This window comes from Leiobunum rupestre, chromosome 4, assembly GCF_980474605.1.
Source record: "Leiobunum rupestre chromosome 4, qqLeiRupe1.1.hap1, whole genome shotgun sequence".
Classification (NCBI taxonomy): Eukaryota; Metazoa; Arthropoda; class Arachnida; order Opiliones; family Sclerosomatidae; genus Leiobunum; species Leiobunum rupestre.
This window is the reverse complement of record NC_143387.1, coordinates 8110982-8133039: the sequence shown is the minus strand read 5'-3', so window position 1 is coordinate 8133039 and position 22058 is coordinate 8110982. Positions and strand designations below refer to the sequence as shown.

The following is a 22058-nucleotide window of genomic DNA, read 5'->3' as shown; positions in this document are numbered from 1 at the left end:
TTCCCAATTCAATGGACTCGGCTATACAACTTGTTTTAATACACCTCTCCTACCAAGTGCCTAAGGAGATCTTATAAGGGCCTTGCCTGTAACTATATTACTTCCCGTTGTAGTACATGGATTTGTGTTCTTTGCAGGCATCGTCCGATTTTTCCTTTAAGCAGGTGCTCGAAATTATTCAGAATCCTGAAAGCAACTCGTATATAGTAGCGTTGGATCTACTGGACGAAGACCACTATTACGATGTTCATAATCGAAATGAGGCGATTATGATACTTGACGTACTCTACGAATACGCGTCCAGTATTGCTCTTAAAGATATTGAAAGAGGAAAACTTCAACTTTACGTGTCGAATGGAAACTACATTTCTTCTCTTTTATTCTACCTGGTGCATCGCAACCTATCTGAGGGACTGTTAGAAGAGCTCAATAAAAGGTCAATATGATCGATTTGATGAGATAGCTAAACTGCTTTATAAAAAAGGGTATGACTAATTGATCGTAAAAACGCATAAATGCAGCATATGCAATATTCAACTTATAATTATAAAGCAAATAATAAATAAATATTGACTTTTCTCGTACAGGTTTTTAAATTAGCACCTATGGGTATCAACCTGATCTTTTCCAGGGTCTCGTTAACAATTGTTTATATTAATTGTTGAGCAATTTTATACCTTTGATGCCAATCATGGAATTGAGTGGTAGTAGCTACACTGTTAGAAATAAAGGTTTCATTTTAGGACCATTCATGGTATTCCCACAAAACATGTTTAAACCTTCTGCGCTCCAAATTCCGTCCTTTTGTGGAATTTTTATTTTACACTTTATTATCCATTTTACTTCATTAACTCTATTTTAATTACTTTATGGCCACTTATTTATTTTAATTGATCAATACGACCCAATATATTAACCATTAACGTAGCCAGATATAGCTGGTTTTCGGCCGAGGGTAATAGCCGAATGAGCGTCCCTGAATTTACGGAAAAATTGAGGTTTTGCAATATGTAAAATATTATGAAGTATTTTGAATTTGATATAGATATAACCAAAATTCTTCAGCGTACCTCTTTGGATACGTATAGTTTGACGCCTCAATTAATATCCCTTATAAAATCCTTTTAAAATATGTAGTCATGTTTTTAAAGACTTAACTATTTAAAAATAGTTAAGGTGATTAGAATTTCTTCGCATTGTGTTATTTTAAAGTAAATACTCAAAATAGAAATAACGTAGTATTGAAATTCTAGTGTCGAAGTTGGTTAATTTCATTTTCTGCTTCGTTTAAGGCAATTAAATGGGTATTCAAAACAACTAAATGTAAAAAATACCTTTACAACAAGGCATATAAAAGATTTGGTCTTATGGCTACTACTCTTTCAATACCCCAAAGGGTATTGAAGTAATAATGGAAGAGTAAAATTGGCCAAAAATAAATTAATCAATCTATCTTATTAACTAAATGGTTTGAATTAAATTAAAAGTCCAATTTTTGTCAGTGCATGAAAGATCTGTCATAAAATAAGGCCCATATGACCGTATATTACCTGGGTAATCCTCATTTTATTTATTTCTGAAATTATATCTCTGAAATTGGTTCGAATGTATGAAAACCTAATTCATAAGAAATTTTGGGTATATTTAACAAAATTAAGAGGTATCGAAATGAGCTTGAAAATCCAATATTTTAGCTTAAAAACAAACGATAATTTCATTTTAAGTTATGGGTTTAACTGCCGTTATTTTCGTGAAGACGGCCTAGTGACCATATTTTTAAACTGTTTCGTTTCTTGGGTATCCGAAATTGAATACCCGATTTTTTATTTTGAACAACAGAACATTACGTTTTAAAAACTGTCCACATTTATATTTGCTGAAATTTTAAATTTGTTTAAAACAAAATCGCAAATTACGAAATCAAGCTCGTAAGATAAAATCACGGATTGGAAACCATTTTTTGAAGTTTAATAATATATTAGGACCTCTGACCGTGGACATATTTATAAACATAAAAAAGGCTTTTATGTTTATAAAGTTTTACGAGTTCTAAACTTTGATAGAATTACCACCCGAAAAAGGTTTGCTCTCAAATCGTAGATCTAAAATTGGTTCGATCAAAATGAACGCTAGGGGGTAGGCCAGGTAGGCCACTGCCTACCTTAAAATTTTGAGGGGCCCCAAAATCACCCTATAAGGGGCCCCAAATTGATCTAGAAAGGGTCTCAAAATTGTCCCAAGAGATGAAATTATTTATAAATAACAATGAAACAATTGTCGATAATGTATTTAGAAATGTTTGAGGATTTTTTTACTGTTGTTAGAACTTTTTTGTTCGTCATGTACATCACTACTTTATTATATTGAAGCATTTCGTTGAGAAAATGGGGGTTCCCGGGTCGGGGGCCCATTTATTTGTTTTGCCTACCCTCGCAAAAAATCCTGGCGCCGCCACTGCTGATTTTCAACACATTAGTATGCTACCAAAACTAAAATTTTTTAGAACTTGCTTTAGAAATTGACTATTGGCCCATTACGATTTCACGAAATGTAACTCATTTTGAAATAAGTTTCATAAAAGGATATGTCGGTGGAAACTTGAAAGATATCAGAATTAGAGTTCAGATTTTGAATAACATAGGAGTTTGGAACAGTGATAATTTGCTTACATTCAAATTTGGTAGAATCTATGAAGAGTTTATAAGATAGATATACCATTTTAATAAATAAATAACTATAGTAGTTTCAAAAAGTATATTTAAATCGCGTTATTCCAAAATACCTTAAATTAAATAATATAGCAATTTGTTTTTATTTCACTGGAATATATTTTTACGATTTTATGAGAGAAACCGTAAACGAGCAATGATTAATTAAACAAAATGTCCGGTTCAAATTATTTATTCGATAAATCCTAGTTCCGTTCTTTAAATATGATAAGCTGCTTCAGAATCCGACTCTGTCATAATTTCCTACTCTTTACAGAATCATGCGAATTTACGAAACGAAAACTTTCGATTTTGTTTTCGTGGAATTGCGATATGCCGTTTACGAGAAACACAGATGGGAACCACCGAGAAAGTTCTATCATTCGTTGCCGTTATCAGATGTTTATTTCGCATTCGCATTTATCTTAACATTTTTATTGGCAAGCGTTAATGTATTAGTTTTAGAAATTGTGTTTAGACTAAATTTTAATGAAAAACCGAGTCGACGGCGGAGAGCCTTCGTATCAACCAAAAAAGCGACACAATTCAGAGAATCTAATTGAAGGAACTTTAGGCTAAACTGGGTCTTAACCCAAATTGTTTAAAATTCACGTAAAATATAAAGTTGACATTTGGTTGAATTCCACGGGTTCTGCTTTATGGATTTCCTAAAAATTAATTTCAAATTGAAGCTAATTAAACACACGATACAATGACCTTTAAAAGATCTAGAAATTAAGTATCATCATTTAAATATAACTTAACAAACTTTAATTGAAAGGAACAGCATTTTAAGTTTTATGCGAGGGGCAGGTCAATTCCTTGATTACGACACACCCCTCAAAAGATTAAATCCGATTTAATCGTTATTATTTTGATTAAATTCAATTTAATCACGATTAAGTTGATTAAATCACGTTTAATCATGATTAGAATGTTTGATTTAACCATGATTAAATTATTAAATCTGTTTAAAATAATTAAATCCTTATTAAAAAAAAATATCGTGATTAGTATGATTAAATCGTACTTTAGTTTTGATTTTAATGATAAATTCTCGATTCGACCGATTATATTGATTAAATCTATTTAAAATATTAGATTATGATTAGAATGATTAAATCTCGTTTAAATGATTAAATCCTGATTAAAAAGATTTGATAATGATTTGAATTATTAAATTTCGTTTAAATCTTGATTAGATTTTTTTATCTTGATAACCCTGATTTAATCACGATTACCCCGATTTAATGATTTTACTATGATTAAAACGCACCCAAAATGGAAGTGACCTGCCCCTCGGTTTTATGCACAATGTATTATTCTGAGAATCTTGAAACTTTAATTACTTACGTTTGACAACGTTGTCTATCCACTGTTTCTCGAATTTTCTTCATATCTTAATTAGTTATTAACTATAATGTTAATTTAAATTAATTTTTGACACTCTTAGAAACGTGAACTTTTAAATATTTCAAAATTAATACATTGAAACGTTCAATAGCTTTTTTTTGAGATCTTTACAGAGTGATTTCGTTATGTAGTTTTCCCATAAAACTTAAAATAGGGTAGATTGTATAAATTCGGTCGTTTTTAAATTTGAATAGTTCATCGACACTAAAATAGATGGCGCTTTGTGATTTAATTAATAATGAAATTTGAAAAAAAATACAAAAATATTTTGAAAATGAGAACAAGATGATGCGCAAACATCAGAATCAACTAAGGCAGCGACACAGAGTCCGATGACACTACGACAACAGGTGCAACGTCACACCTGCAAGCCACATCGCATTGCGACAATGACTGGTTTCCTACTCCACCATCAGTTGTATGAAGCTCAAAACCCAACATAGACGATGTACAGAGATCCTCAATAAGCACAACGACAACAGAAAAGTCACCCAAAAGCAAATATCACGCCACCCAAGTCATGCAACCTGCTCGTCTTGAACCTCGACGCTCAACACGATGTCATAAGCCAATCGACAGATTAGGTTTATGAAAAAAAGGGGGAAAGTGGTTTTATGTTTGTATATACAAAAAAACTAATTCACCTATTTTATATTTCTTGTCAATTTTATAATGTTTATACACGCTGACAATAAATACATCGGGGCATTTATTGTAACCCCTATTTGACTGAGTATCATAGTATGCAGACTACACTTCAACTCATCTTGTAAATATATTGTCTTACATGTCTTAATCTTGTCGTAGTTTTCTTGTTGGAACACAACAATTGTATAACCTAAAATATATTCAAATGATCATTCCAAACCGCTATTTTCTGTTAATAATTACTTTACTATTACGAATTCGTTTAAATAAAATAAATCTTTTGGCACTTTTTGGAGAGGTTAAGTTCGGTAGTTTCAGATTTATGAGAATTGTTTTCCATCAACATATATTTTCCAATTTTCCTAAAAAGCTAGTGGATAAAATTTAATTGTTAAAAAGTTAGTTATTCTTTTATCCCCATTTCCAACCTCAATATACCCCGCTGTTTGTAATATGAAATGTTAGTTGTTTATAAATTTAAATGCTGTGTGGCCCACAACAATAGTCATTCTAGTTAGGATCACACTCTCAACATAATCCTTTTTCTATTTGAATTGATGAATTTTCGTTATTCTAATTGATTCGTTTTTATTTTACTTATCAAAATAGCTACGTGACACACTAAGATATCGCTGTAGTTGGCAGTACCCTCAGTTTCGTCAGTGCAGAAATTTATTGTCTAAAGACAGTTAGCCCCTGAAATACCGTACACATTTTCATAAACATATTGTAACAATTTTTATATATGTGGAATTATAATTAAATGTTATAAGGGAAGTTAAATTATTGGTTTCGTTGTCTAGGGGTTAAGGTTATATAATGATTAAAATTTAAATTGTTACATTGGAGAAATAAAATAAATGGTTATAGAAGTAATTTAATTAATGATAATAAATATATAAAGGCTGGTCAGGCCACAATTAAAAATATACACAAACAAATTATTATATACAATGAAAAGAATATATTTACAACCGATAAAGGTCCATGGCATCCCAACGTCCACCGGCCGAAACACTCGGCCCACACTACGGGTACTAAGGCCGCGCCGGTCCGACGCGCACCAAAAACTACTCCTAAGACATGGCGATTTTGTCAATTCTCTCTTTTCCATCGCTCGGGTCGCAGGTTTTAACCCCTACGAAGGGTTTTCAGAAATTAGGTGAAACCTCCTTCCCGGCGGGGAAAGTTTTGGACAACGGAAAACCCGCGAGGCAACGTCATAGTTAAGGGAGAGTAAAATCGGTTACAATATAATTTTTTTAAAACTAGGTAAAATTTCAATAGTTTTTATTGTTTCTACACCAATTCCTGGAACTTTTATACGGGAGAAAGGGGTATACAAAAACCAAACATTCTTCTCACTTTCTCTGCTGGCCCAAGTGAAGCATGCCTGAATGGCAGATTAGAGTAAAAAGAATGAGTCAATTCGGGGATAAGTTTGCAGTGCCAAAGGTGAGACAATCCGGAATGAGGTAACAGTGAAAAGAGTGAGACAATTCTTGATGAAATTAAGGAAAGTTACAGGGAAAAGAGTGAGACAATTCTTGATGAAATTAAGGGAAGTTACAGTGAAAAGAGTGAGACAATTCTTGATGAAATTAAGGAAAGTTACAGGGAAAAGAGTGAGACAATTCTTGATGAAATTAAGGAAAGTTACAGGGAAAAGAGTGAGACAATTCTTTATGAAATTAAGGAAAGATACAGGGAAAAGAGAGACAATTCTTGGTGAAATTAAGGAAAGTTACAGTGAAAAGAGTGAGACAATTCTTGATGAAATTAAGGAAAGTTACAGAGAAAAGTGTGAGACAATCTTTGGAGGAAAGTAACAGTTCAAAGGGCGAGGCAATCCGGGGGAAGTAACCGTGCAAGGTTAACCAAAGCCAGAGTCCATAAAAACATAAAGATCAATTATATCACCTGATTAGTTTTGATTCGTCTAAGTAACCAGCCAGCTTTCGAAGTGAACGATTACACAATTTAATCGCTCCGTACCTACACATAGAGATTAGATTAACACTATTTTTTACTTTTAATTTAATTATTGCGCAATGTGTTAAATGTACGAAACTTTTTTCAAATATTAAGGAAGTTATACAATGCACAGTGTGTAACGAGTTTCATCATCCGATTTGTGGCGGAGTTAAAAGTGAAGAAGCCTTCAAGAAAATGGTATCCCGTAAGGCAACATTGAAGTATGACCCTTGTTAAGAAAAATTAGTATATATCTGCGGGTAACGAGGCAACAACTTCCGATATTGTAAAAAGTCAGCTACCTCAATTATTACAACGGATTAAAGACAAAAATCAGAAGCTTAATAAGCTAGACGATATAGAACTTAAAAGTTAGCAAAATCCCGTATATTGAGACGAAAGTACAAAATTTTACGATAGTAAAAAATCAGTTATATTTTGTACGAAAAAAAACAACTTTACTTAAGACCTAACCACAATGTCTAAAATAGTGGAACAATTAAAACGAGATTAAAAAAATATTAAGTGATAATGACACCCTAATTATCAAGATTAAAGAACAAGATACCGCTGTAAACGAGATCAAACAAGAAAGCGAGATGAATAATTTAGAAATTTAATTGTTTGTGAATTATATACCGGTATATAATTCACAAACAATTAAGATTTGGCAACGATAGCTGTAGATATAGCTTCAAAAGTAGGCTTGATTTATAATTTAAAGGATATAGTAAATGCTTATAGACTACCTATCCGAGATCTCTGGTTAAAAATAAAAAAATCAATTAAAAACCTCAAAGCCAATGATATAAACAAGGCTTTAATAACGTTAAAGTTTCTTTGTAATGAACACTTAACCGCTGTTAACAAGAAACAATTATACGAAGCGAAACAATTAGCAAGAAATAATAGTTATTAATATATTTGGACTCACGATGGTAAACAAGACGGCGGCGATAAGGATAAGTACTTTTGAATACTTAAAAACCATTTAATATTCTTGTATAGTAGATATTATTCCATATTATCACTGTAAATCTTTGGAAAGAACACCAGAAAGCATCTGTTGAATACATACACAGATGACAGATGTACTACTGGTGTTCGCTTTACGTTATTTAATGTTTCCTTAACGTAGCTCAGGGGTTATTTACAAATTGTCTTACAGATGTTCAAAGTGTAATATAGAGGTTTCTAGAACGTCTAATGAACATCGAACGTCTGAGTTGCATTTAAAGCTTTTTCACGAGCGTCTAGATTACATCAGCAAGTTTTATTTTGACTTTTATTTATTTTATATTACCGTGTATGACACGGTAATGAAGAAATCATTACGATTGTAAATTTTACTTAGCAAGTGAACGACGTCATAAAAAATTAAACCCATTTATATTTAAAACGTTATAAAAGAATTAAAAAATTGTATTTTTATTTCGTATTTCGCGCCTTGAAAGTTAACCATCTTAGGACCCGGTGCAGAGACATTTTTAAGAATCGCCAAATTGCGATTCATCGCCAAATTAACAGAAAACGCGCGTGCTATCCAAATCGGTGTGCAGAGCCATCTCGCTCGCAAAAATAACAGGAAGTCGCTCTGTTTATTTTGCGAGTGGTCTTGGGGACTGGCTAAGCCCGAAAAGACGCAAAAATGGCAGAGTTTGTTGCTCTGATTGCCTTGCAGAGAGCCCAGGAAATAAATCGAGGAATAGACATTGAACGCGATTTAAATAGAGAAAGAGTATATTATGAAAGAACAGATCCTTTGGAATTATCTGAAAGTGACTTTTTAGCTCATTATCGCCTTCCAAGAAGAGTTTTTATTAAACTTTTGGAAGAGCTTAGGCCCGACCTTGATCATGAAATACTACGAGGCCGGCTTGTATCTGCAGCATCTTAGGTAGGAATAAATTATCATAAGTAATCAATTGTTTTTCCTAGATTTTAACGCTTTGTTTTATAGCTACTCATTTGCTTGCATTTTTTGCTACTGGAAGTATTCAGTGGGTGACGGCTAATGATCATCGCCACATGGTTGACAGATCAACAGTTTCCAGAATCATTAGCCGTGTTACAAATTCCATCAACCAGCGTATGCACCGATTTATTCACTTTTCATCTACCCAGGAAGAACTGAACCAAATATCTGCAGATTTCTACAAGAAATCTAATCTTCCTGGAGTAATCGGTTGTATCGACTGCACCCACATACCTTTCCAGAAGCCATCTGGTCCCCGAGCCGATGTCTATTTAAACCGAAAAAAAAGATAGTCAATCAACGTCCAGTTAGTAAGTTTTTAGAACTGCCAAATATTTAATGGTATAATTTTTTTGAAATGCTGAAATGATTATTCAGTTATGCGATTCCAACATCCGTATCCTGGACGTGGTTGCAGACTGGCCGGGGAGCACACAAGATGCAAGCATCTGGGTAAACTGCGGTCTCCGGTCCCACCTATCTTTTGCGAATTTGGAGGGGTCGTGGCTTATAGGTGATAGAGGCAACCCCTTGAGCCTATTTTAAATTTAATCCAATTTCTGTTTCAAAATATAATCCATTTTGTTATTTTAAAATTAAACCTTGAATGGGGATACTTATATATCTAATTGCCTTTGATTTAATCACGGGACCAGTGTTATGTGATCAAGGTCCGATAATAAGCTAGAAACTCACTTTTATATAATTCCAAGAAAAAATTATTCCTTCATGATAATACTCTTTTTCGTTTTACTTATTGTTCAATGTTCTATTCCTCAATTTATGTCAAATTGCTCTTTGCAAGGTTTAAATAAAAAAATTACAACAGCTAGTAATAAAGTCACTTAATGAAAGGATAATATGGTATTTTAGTACCAGGAAAATGAGGTTGAATACAATAAATGGTAATGAATATGTGGTTTTATGTGATCGAAAAAGTTGGTTTTGGAAAAATGCAAGCAAAAGACCGAGGCTGAAAGTAAAAAGTTAATAGTTTACATATTGTATTACTGATATGTAATATTATATAACTTATATATCATTTTGTGCAGGAGACCTCTCTGATGTTTGGGGAATGGTCACCCTGCCTTTGGGGTCTGTAACCATCATATTGTGCATTGACAATAAAATGCCACTAAACTTCCCAAAATAATATAAATAGAATACAAACGATACAAAAGCGCGCAATTCGAAACATATATATAATGTACCATGGCTATCCCCGACCCAATGTTTATATAAAAAAAGTTCTTTATTGAATATCTCTCAAATAATCGACTACTACTATTTAAAGTTTATACACCAAAATATAAAAAGCCCAACTGAATATCTTCTGTTTTAACTAGTATCAGAAGTCCACCCCAGGCGCACAGTCAATGCGGTTATTGAACCATTTTGTCGCACCACTAAAAAACTAAACTCAATTTTTTACAAAGGTTGTAAAAAATATAACCTTATTTATAGATGCCTAGATGATTGTAAATCCAAACTTGCCTTGAAAAAAAAATTAAAAAACTTAATTTTAAGTAATGATCCTTTATTTTTAGAAATTTTGTAACTTCTTTAATTCTTAACTGCACTGTTTAAACTTGACTATTTTATTTTTGTTTGTTCTGTTACATTTTTGTTATATATACTTTAATTTTAAACCCAGGGCCAATAAGTCGCAAGGTGACTTCGGCCCTATATCCTTGATGTAACCACTTAAAAAACAACTTTATAAAATTTTTCTAAATTTGATTTGATTTCTGAATTTGATCCGAGAACGACTGAGCAAGGCTGGCCTGTAGCAAATGATCTAACTGTATTTGATGAAGTATGCCTTGCAATAAATCATTTAATTTTTCTTGGTTAGAGACCACAGATCGCGGTGTCTGGTCAAAATTATCTGTTTGGTCAGCTTCAACTAAAGTTGGCTCCTTTGAAGTTTCTCGCCTATGCCATCGTTTAGTTAAAGTTTAGACCTCGTGCTGTCACCGCTTTCAGAAATAGGAGGTTGAAATTCAACCACTTCGTTGCTGTGAGGTAATATAAGCTCATCTAATAATTCATAGTAGGCAGTTGTCAAACATTTTAAACAATATCATATTTTTATAAACTCTACTTGATAGATTATTCGAAGAAAACGCAGGAGGAGGAGAAGAAAAATACTTTTTTTGTCAGAGGTTCTTCGTCAAAATTTGAAGCTCAATGAGGTATTTAATTGAGACTAGAGGGTACGATAACGGGGTATGCAGCAATAGGACATTACAGATTAATTTACCTTTTCTCTTTATAGTTAAATCTACATCTAGGGGTAGGGGACTAACTAAAAACCGGCCAGCGTTGGGTGTTTCAACAAAGTTTCTGTTACTTGGCCCTGGTGGATTGGTACTCACAAATACATTTGATGTTTGTGGGGCAGAAGCGATAGTCAAATTTATCTTATTTGCCTTTAAATATTACTCATTGTTATTTATTTTGCTTTGTATTGAAAAAATATTTTGGTGTATTTATAAAAACCAAGCTGCTTCCTTATCTCCAAGGAGTCAATTCCACCAGCTCCTCCTGAAATGCCATACATCGAAACCTCTCCAATTAAACAAACTACTCTCATTTCGAGATCTGATAGTTCTGGTATTAGGGATTTTCCTCCTCCAGTTTCCTTTTCTCTCTTTCCAGGGCCTACTTTTGAGGTCCACCCACTTTTTTCGAACCAGTTGGCTATTTCGTTCCATGCAGCATAAAGGTCCGCGTTGGTTTGGTACATTTTCCCAATGCCCATTTCTCTTGTTATTAACTCTTGTCTCGCCTCTAAACCGTTAACATGGGCTTCAAGCTCCCTTGGGGAGTATTTTTTTTACGGTAATCTCCTGCTTTAGGCTTTCCCATTTTGTAAATGAATATATAATAAAAAAATGTACTTAACGATATCAATAAAATATGTAATACTTAACGAAATCAATAAATATATATAAGAAAACTATCGAGACCAAATGAGAGGAAAATCGCGTTCTTCGCTGAATTTGCGCCAAACGATTTGAAAGAAAAGCAGACGGCTTTTCGCGTCAAAAACCGAGCTCTCTCTCATTGGCCCTTGACTTTGCGATAGAAAAAAATCACAGCATCGCCGATTAACAGGGATCGCTAAAATGTCTCTGCACCACGATTTCGATTGAGAGGATCGCAAAATAAACAGCTCGCTATATCCGAATCGCGAAATTGCGATCGTGTTAGAATAAACAGGAATCGCAAAACGTCTCTGCACCGGGCCCTTAGTATGTTATTTCGTATTTCGCGCCTTAAAAATTTATTGTCTTGTTATTTTATTTCGTATTTCACGCATTAAAGGTTTATCGTCTTTTATTTTATTCGTATTTCGCACCTTGAAAGTTTATCGTCGTCTTACGAACGGCCAACTTAGATTATCTGCTACTCTAGTACGAGTAGCAGTGGATCTAAGTAGGCTGTGTCTTTTAGGAAGGCAAATTTACGTAATCTTCGCGCCGTTTTTCGGCAAATAAGTGGGCCTTTCACGTGCATCGAAATGCCACCCTTTACACGAAATTGCACAGAGCCTCAAATAATTTGGTTTTAAGCAGTTAAAACATTCTTTTTGATGAAAATTGGTAATTCTTTTCACGTTTTAATCTCATTTTTTATTGCTATTGTTTTTTTCCGAGTTTTTAAAACTTTAATGTGTATAAGATAAGATAGTCAAGGCTGAATTTTATTGGTATGAAACAAAGTTATTTAGTGAAACTGTTAATATGGACATGCTTATCATAACCATTTAGGATTACCAACTTGAACCATTTTACATTGACGTTTTAACGAAGCATTTTCATTTTGAACTAAAATTTAAAGTATGTTTTCTTTATTTAAGTAATATTAACATGTCTTCTTTCATTATATAAGATATACAGATAAGATAAGCTAATAACCTTTTGTGTTTTAAGGATGAGAGAAAGATATTCGAAGCTTGGAAACTTATGGAGGAGAGGGTTTCCTGTCAGACAAAGGGCAACGAATTACTGATAATAAAGCATGTAGAAGTAAGAGAAATCTTTTCAGTTTAAAGATGAAGAAATTAGTTTGATGAGTTTGACACTAATTGTTTCCTTTAACAAGTGACTACTGGTTTATAAAACTTACATAAACTAAAAACAAAGAGTAGAGACTATACGTAACCTAGATATATAATGAAGAGCACAAAGGGTAAAGAAATGCATGGCAGTCAATGATTTTGCTCTTCAAATCTCGGTACCGGAGCACTACTGAAGGATTTTTGAAAAATAATAATTTAAAAATACATCATAAATTTGTTCTTTAAAATAATTTGGTACAGTTTACTTTAGCCATGTGTATAATACTTAAAAAATTACTATAAAAACGTTATTGCGTTATTTAATTTAACAGCTGCTGTTAATTTATATTTTGTCTAAAAAATCCCATAGTGGCGCTGGGGTAGTTTCTATGTTCTTTGCTGAAAACATACCATTGTCCATTACTACCACCGTATTTCCCACGCAGATCAAAACAAAGAATTAAGCCATAAATTCCCACAGTAGACTGGTTTTGTTATTTTTGGGACGGAACCGAAATAGGGTGGAATTTCATAAAGTTTTTAAGGTTTTTATTTTCGCTATCAGAAAGACACCCTTTTATATCAGGGCGGGAATTTTGGCTTAATTGTTAATGTTTTGATTTTTTATAAAACTTATTTAATTAACATAACTCAACAACTCTTTAATTATACATAATGAAAATTTCAAAGACGAAATAAGAGTTTTTGGTCCAATGGATCTCCAATGGCAGTTGCAACGTTTTTAAATAATTCACCTAAAGATTGTGCGATTGTTGGACTACTCATTGGAATTGAACTTTCCCAAAAATGCATTCCTGCAATGAGTTTGTTTTCGAAATGGGTATTAGGAGATACTTATTACAAGTTATCTAACAAAGTAATAAAATTTTACTATGAGTTTAGTAAGAATTGGCCTGTTGCTTAAATTTTAGCAGTGTTACATGGTATGGCCAAATATTTTCCACATTTATTTTTGTTAAATATTGCTTTTGTAAATGAACAGTATTATTTTCGGAGTTTGAAAATAAGAATTGGCCTGTGGTTTAAATTTTAAGTGTTCCATTTTATGGCCAAATATTTTCCTCATTTTTTTTTAAATTGCAAATATTGTTTTATGCGATTTCTTTTTGTAAATGAACAGTGATATTTTCAGAGTTTGAAATTAAGAATTGGCCTGTTGTTTAAATATTAAGTGTTCCATTTTATGCCCACATATTTTCCTCATTGGTTTTTTTAAATTACAAATATTGTTTTATGCATTTTTTTTGTAAATGAACATTAATATTTTCAGAGTTTGAAAATAAGAATTGGCCTTATCCTTAAATTTTAGCCGAAGGTAGGACTGCGTTAGAATTGGAATTAGAGTAAAGATCAGAATAAAAATTAATCACCGTTTCACGTACATCTCGAGGATCGGAGACCAATTCTCCATTTAAGTCAAAAACATTCTCCATAGGTTTAACGGCAGAAACGCGAGAAGTCCATCGGAAAAATTCAGCTGAGGGCTGATCGACGTTCGCAACGTGGGCCATTCGACTCTTCAAAAGAGCCTCCTTCGCGCGATTGTTCAAAATATCATTCAATTGGGAACGAAGTTCTCTCGCTTGGGCACTTTCGGGGTCATCAAAATTGTGCAATTCACATAAGCGAGAGCGTTCCAAGTTGGATAAGTGGTTACAGAATTCTCGACAAACTGCTCGGGCATTTGGTTTGAAATCGTCGAACCACCACTTTGACCAAGAACGGCCAGTGGAGTTCGAGCACTGATCATTCACAGATTTACGAATGAAATTTTTAACATCACTTACAAAATCAGGATCTTCAAGCGCCTTAATGTCCAACTTCCAATAGGCTGGTTTAGACCGAACTTTCGAAAGCGGATCGGCGATACGTAAGATAACTGGGCAGTGGTTAGAGAAGGGGCACACTTCGTGAACACACGCTCTGAGGGGGGTGGCGCTGTCGACGTAAAAACGGTCTAAGCGTGCCCGAAAGACACGACAACGCTGAGGGACGGAAGACCAAGTATAAGAACGCGTATAAGGTTGGAAAATTCTAAAAGCATCTTGCAAATCCTGGCCGTTTACGAGGGAACGGAGGGCTTCCGAGACGTTCGTACGCCGATCGATACAGTCACGACGGTCTAGGGATTCGTTAAGAGTGCAATTAAAATCGCCATTTAAAATGACGGATTCACCTGCAGGTAAATTTTCAATCAGAATTTTTAAATGACTTAGAACGTCTAACGCAACTTGATCGTCGTTAGACGGAATATAAACAGAGAATACATGTGTGAAATTTTGAGGGGTGAGTTCAAAACGAATATAAACCAAATAACTTAAGGGAATTTTGACTTCACGAATGAAAGAGAGGAATTGGGGCTTCATACCGATGGAAACACCGGAACCCAATTTAGAAGCAAAAGCGGCGGCGTAATGCTCGGAACGGGCCCGGAAAAGGGAGGCGCGGGCTGTCTCGTGGGCCTGAGAGTCGGCGGGAGACGCCGCGATTAAATGATCTAGTTCGGTCATTCTCGCGTTACCGCGGGTAATCACCGCGTGCCAAAAAGATACGTAGAAAGACTTAATCTGAGGTTTCAGATGGTTGAACCACCAAAATCCGAATGAGGTATCGGCGGGTTTTTCATTGACGAGTGTATGTAGTTTAGTTCGCTTTCTCCGAGATGAAGTTCGGGTCGTCTAGAAGACTAGCCTGAAACCTCCAGTATGGAGCGCGACGAGGCACTTTGCTGGACGAGAAAAAGTCACACATCACGCCGTCATGATCCGAAAAATATGTAGGGACGTGTCTAGCACCTCGTAAACGGGCATTGCCAGAAACGTAGACGCGATCAAGACGGGCGCTCATTTGACCACCAACCCGTTCCGAGGAGCGCCAGGTGAACGCTCTTAAGTTCGGATTGATGGCGTGAAAAGCATCGGAGAGGTCAAACAAGGCGACGAGTTCGTGAAGCGCCTCTGCCACCCTCGCGCGACGTTCACCGCAATTATAGCGATCGAGCGCGGGATCGAGAGTGCAGTTAAAATCACCGCAGATAAAAATTTGGTCATCGTCACTCGCGTTTTGCAGAAGACGCGAAATGAAACCAAAAAGGGCGATGGCCTTGTCGTCGTCCTTAGGCGGTACGTGAAGCGCGAAAAGGTGCTTCACGGAGTCCGGAACGTTGGGATAGGATTCTCGAAAACGAACGTAGACGCCGTGACTCTCGAAAGTTTCACTGTGGTCGACCTGCGAGAGTAGTTTAGGCGAAAGACCGACAGCTACACCCGAGCCATGGCTTTGAGTAGGGTGCGCGTGGATGAATCGGTAGGCCCATTGAGTCCAAATAAAAGAGCGAGAATATGCGGTAGGCACGTTAGTTTCTTGTACGCAAACGATTTCCGGACGGAAACGGTCGACGTAATCGCGCGCGCGAAAACAATTAACGTCGGTGCCTATGCCACGCGCATTGATTGTTAATAAACTGAACATAAAAAGGATATATATATACATATTTACAGTTGATAAGAGATAATGAGGATTATGTTTGGGAATTCGGGATGGAATCCGAATCATTGTCTGTTGTTTCCGAAAAGGAATATAAGCGTCGGATCTCTTTCGCGATGTACACGTAGCGTCTACGTAGGCGATGGCGGGCGGTAGGGTCGGTGTATGCGAAAACTGTGACTTGACGGGCGAGAGCCGAGGCCGAGTCAGTATCCGTGACAATTCCTTCTATAAGACGGCGCTTATCAGCGGCCGAACCATTCAAAGCGGCGTCAGTAAATCCGCATCTTTCCACGTATTAGTGGCCGAAATGTAGGAATACTTGAAGGCGGGAATGGGTGAGGCTCTACCGGGAGTCAATTTCTTGGTAGGTTCGTCAACAACGCTATTCGAAATAGAAGGAGAAGGACGTTTTCTATTTTTCCGGGACTTTGGTTTCTTGAAGTCAGTTGTTGAGTCATTACCACTCGTAATAACCATCAGTGTATCGGTATTAATGGCGTCAGTAGAAATTGAGGGGTTACTTTTAGTCTTAACGACCTCTTTCGGGGTGGTCTCATTAGACTCGTTGGTGGAATGTGGGGGAGGTTGCGCGTTTGGGCAACCCTGCTGTAGATGGCCCGCTTCCTTGCAGAGGTGACAGCGAAGAGGATTGTTGAGGTAAAAATTGTGCTTTTTAAGACGCGTTTGGGAGCAACGATCACCGCAAGAATGTCAAAATGTTCGTTGCGGAAGTCGAGGCCAGTGGCAATTAATTGCTGTGCCCAAGTGGAGTCCTTGAAGTACACTTGCACTGAGCCGGAAATACGGGCGGAGTCCCTAATCTGGTCAGGCGGTACGACACTGCAGATTGCTTCTAAGTAGTCGTTTAGTGAAGTATTGGGATGTGGAGCTTTGAAAGATATAGCTCGTGACATCCAGGATTTTAAATGTGCGGAATTTGCTTGAAAGTGACGTACTTTTTGTTTATTAGACGAGTGTTGCGCAGCTGTAGAAGCAGCATTGGCGTAAGAGGTGGTTTTGGTCGAAGAAAGAGTGAAAGTAGTTGGGGTGACGCCCGTTGAGGAAACGGCGGCGTTATTCCCATCGGTTGAGGGGGTGACGTTCGTTAAAGGAACGGCGGCGTCACCGGTTGTAGTCCCCGGGAAAAGGCGCGTGCCGGCGCCGTGAGTAGCGTCATCGGCCGATTGATACGCGTCGCCGTCCGACTTTGCGTCAGCCATGGCCAAGAGAGAGAGAGAGAGAGAGATCGTGCAGTTTCAGAGATATGGAACTTTGTATGTCTTGTTTATCTTTTTTTAAGAAGAGGACCTACAGATTTCACGGAAAACTGCGTTCCTACGCACTTATCACTCTTAAGTTACTTTAACAAAAATAGTTGTAAGCCGTTTGAATCAAATTAGGTAAAACTGTCTCCAAAATGAATTAAAACTGTTTTGTTTCAAACTTTTTAGAAATGTCTAACGAATAAACATCTGGTTCTTATTTTAGTAGAATAATCGAAAAGGATTATTTGAGAAAAGATACAAATCATACCTGTTTTCTCATTCTCGAAAAATTTAACTTTTTTGGTTAGAATAAATTTAATGATGAAATATTTCCTTTCGCCCACTGAGCGGCGGACATATTTCTCGTTTGCACTTATTACATTCGGCTTATCGACAGAGCATGCCTAACATCTTGGTTCGCTTGGCGCTGCTATCCGAATCAGTTTCATGGAACCAATTCAATATGGTGAGTCGCTTTACGGTGGAGTAAGTTTTAGCTATCAGCATAGAAACTAATTAAACGACAGCAAATTTGAATGATTCCGATAGACCCATTAAGGCTTTTTCTCGATTTTTTTAAAATTTGAAATTTTTCGGAATAGCTCTCAACTAAAAGTCTTCAATGTGTGACTATGGGCCAGGCGGCCAAGGCCTAACAATTTTTGCGTATTTCACGAGTCATTTCTTTTTGATTTGCGGTAAGTAGCCAAAATTTATTTTAAATGAAAGCTATCAAATTACCTGGTTAAACGTAACAGGCGAATAAAGAATGAAAATGGTATTTTGAGCCGGCTTGGTAGACAATCAAAGGGCTCCAACTTATCAAACGAAGCTGTTTCAACTTTATTTCTAAATGACGAGAACAGTAGGATGACTCCTGGAATAAAAGAGGGTATTTCGGTACGAGATCCGGATACAAGTATAAAGGAGTTAAAACAAAAACGACTAATATTGCTCAACTTAAAAGAACTTCATCAAAAATACCGAGAAGAGGGTCTCCCTTTAGTTGGGTTTTCAACATTCTGAGCGTTATGACTGCCTTGGTGGGATTTGGCAGGACCAAAAGGCACGCATTCGGTATGCGTCTGCACATACCATCAAAATGCGAAGTTGATGGCTTCGGCACTACCAAAATGTAAGGGTGTGCGAGTATCAATTTTTGACTACCGAGTCGAGTTCGAGTTTTTATAAATTTTCTTATCGAGTTCAAGTTTGAAAACCCTAGCGAGTTTACGGGTTTTAAAATATCACCTTTTCTAAGCTTCGAGCCCTTAACGAGTCTCAAAATTGTTAAAGAGTCTTAAAATGTTTCACGAGTTTTAAATTTTTTAACGAGTTTCTATTGAACCATTACATTTGGGAGTTTTAATATATTGAAAGAGTTAATTAAATAACTAAGATCTAATATTCGTAAAAACATTGCATTATTTTTATTATCACACAACTACAAGTTTCTATTTGTCAGTTCTGAGTAATTTTAAAAGTTAGAACTTCTAACTTTCTATTTCTTTAAACCGCATTTTTAAGAAGGTTTTGGTGAATCATAGTTAACTGTTCTACATGCTCCGGTACCAGTGATTCCCTCCTATTTGAGACAGTGTAGCCACTAGCTGAAAAGATCCGCTCACTGGGAGTTGAAGAAGCTGGAATTGCTAAATATATTCTTGCCACTTGGGCCACGTGAGGATAGTCGCGTTCGTGTATTTTCCACCATTCGTATACATTTATTTCTTTGCGAATTGGTTTTTGTTCCAAATACGAGGCTATTTCATCACTCACGAAGTTCTTTTTAGAGCTTTTAGTTTTAGCGTCCAAAGCACTCCATAATATTTGATTCTCGTCGTCATCAATTTCATCGCGATCATCTTGACTAGTGTCACCCTCCTCTTGATTTTTATCATTTCTGAGAAGTTCAATTTCATTTTGGAGGAGCGTAGTCACCCGTTTTTTTTCCTGGCTTTGCAAAAGAACTACTTTATACCTTGGGTCTACTATCATACTTACAGTAAACACCTTATCGATTTTAAAGTCCTTGAATCTTTTTCGCAAAGCCTTTAGAAAAAAATCCGAAATATTTTTTGAAAGTTCTTGATGTAAAGAACTTTGTCTTAATAATTCAACTTGTAAGCAATGAAGTACTGGAAAAACCATGGATAACGAAGGATATTCTTCAGCACTCAAATGCCTGGTTGCTTCTTCGAATGGCTTCAAAACTCGAATTAGGTTTCTCACAACTTTCTACTCCATAGACGTTAAGACATCATGATCAGTCTCTAAATCAGCTAACGCTTGAGTCACAGGAATTTTCAGTTCTAGAAGTCTTTCTAACATGTAGAAGGTACTATTCCAACGCGTCTCCACATCCTGAATTAGTTTTTTTCCTTTTTGGTATGGACTACATGCAGCTTGTTTTTTATCCAGCATCGTTGATGCAATTGTACTTCCATGGAAATAACCTACAATTCCCCTGCACTTAGAAAGGATATCTTTAATCGACACCGATTCTTGTTCCGTTTGTAAATTATTCCAAGTGTTTTTGATCGTGAGCTGTAGTGTATGACAGAAACAGGAAATGTGGATCCAACTGGTGATTTTAATTGCGGCGACAATATTTGCTCCATTTAAGTTACAACTTAACTTCGAACAACGTCTTTAAATTGATCAATTTCGAATGATTTAATCACATCAGTTATAGCTTCACGGATATTCACAGATGTGTGTCTTCCAACAAATGGCATGACAGATAGAGTGTAGAAATATGGTCTAAATTGTTTTCCAATGAAGTGGCACGTTAGACATATATAAGAATCCCCAGTTTTAGCCGTCCAAAAATCAGAAATATGTTTCATTTTGAAAATGACTTAAAAAATGAAAAATGCTTGATGCACGTTTGTACAAACTGCCCAGGAAAGCCAGGTATAATTGAAAATCAATATTTGAAAACGATAACCGAAGATGTTGACGAGGTTGAGTATATGCAATGGATTTCGACAGATAAATCTCAATTAGTTACACTTAAAGAAACAGCTACCGATTTCATTTAACCAGACATCACTTTACGGCGGAATTGCATCGCAATACCTGAAGGAAAGTCTTCATCCAGGGGTGGCAATAGTACAAGTGGTTTCGCGGAGAACTACTCCTTTGTCGTACAGGACGAAATCCAAGGTTTTCATTCGAAAAAAACGCAAGCAACTATTAACCCCTTCGTGGTATATTTTAAGAAATAAAATGAAGAACCACTTAAACACTTAAATAAATGCGTCATAAGTGATACAAGATCCCACACAGTAAACACTGTATATATGTCTCAATCTAAACTTAAAAAAATATTGAAGAGTAAAATTCCGGACAAAAAAAATTGTTTATTTCACCGATGGATGCGCGGCTCAGTACAAAAACAAGTATAACTTTCATAACCTTTGTTACAGTGGCGTAAATAGCACCCCCGCAGACCGCGCGGCGCGGGGGGCCCCAAACTTTTATGAATAAAATCGGTGCTATTTAAAAGGGCCCCGAGTCGTTTTTCGCGGGGGGGGGGGGGGAGTTCCTAGTTACGCCACTGCTTTGTTATCATAAGGATGACTTTCATTTAGATTGTGAATGGCACTTTTTTGCCACGTCTCATGGTAAGGGCCCCTGTGACGGGATCGGGGGAGCAGTAAAAATAAAAGTCGCTAAAACCAGTTTACACCGTCCCATTTCGGGACAAATTCTAACACCCGTTGATATGTTCTCTTTTTGTAAATCGGCTTTTTCTAATATATAATTTGTCTATATTTCGAACGACGAGATAAAAGAAAAAACTGCCTTTTTAAAAGAGATATTTTTAAATTAAACTATTAAATGGACTCAACGTTATCAAAAATTTATTCCTCTTAATAAGACCATAATTCAAGTAGCGGCGCTTTCTTCAATGAATGAAATAAAAACCTTTCAGGTATCTTGTGAGCACGAGGTAGACGAGTCACACGAGTACGTTGACGATATTAATGTTGGCGATTATGTATCATGTGTCTATGATAGCATTTACTATATGGCATTAGTTGAAGAACATTCGGCGGAATTTGGTGACTTTAAGGTATCTTGCTTAATTCCACCAGGTAAATCTACTTATTATTCCTGGCCTGGAAATAAAAATAAATTCTGGGTTCCTCTCGATAATATTTGGTGTAAAATTGAACGACCTCTGTCAGTGAAAGTAAGTTCTTCAAGATCTAAACTTACTATTAAACCCCAAAACCAACATGATATTGAAAAAGCGTTTTTACTGTTTAAGTCTAAAAATGTAGTAAAATTCTGAACGGTCGGAAACGTGAATAATTGAACGAAATCGAAATAAACGGTTTTTAGCATAAGGGTTTGTACAAAATATTTTATTTCTAAAGAACTAAAAATACAACTTTAGGGTTTTGATCTCCTCGACAAAATTATAGACGGGGAATTCGAAAAAAAATATTTCCATTTCACTTTCAAATAGTTAAAACTGTTTTTTAAGA

At 35.8% G+C, this 22058-nt stretch overlaps 1 protein-coding gene across 1 annotated transcript; it reads right to left on the bottom strand.

Annotated features, from left to right (window-relative positions):
* Nucleotides 1-19068: 19068 nt before the first annotated feature.
* Nucleotides 19069-20297, bottom strand: LOC149945986 (zinc finger BED domain-containing protein 4-like). Its single transcript, XM_090170696.1, is given in 2 exon segments — nt 19069-19797; nt 20145-20297. Coding segments are annotated over 2 exon segments (882 nt in total).
* Between the last annotated feature and the right edge of the window lie 1761 nt (nt 20298-22058).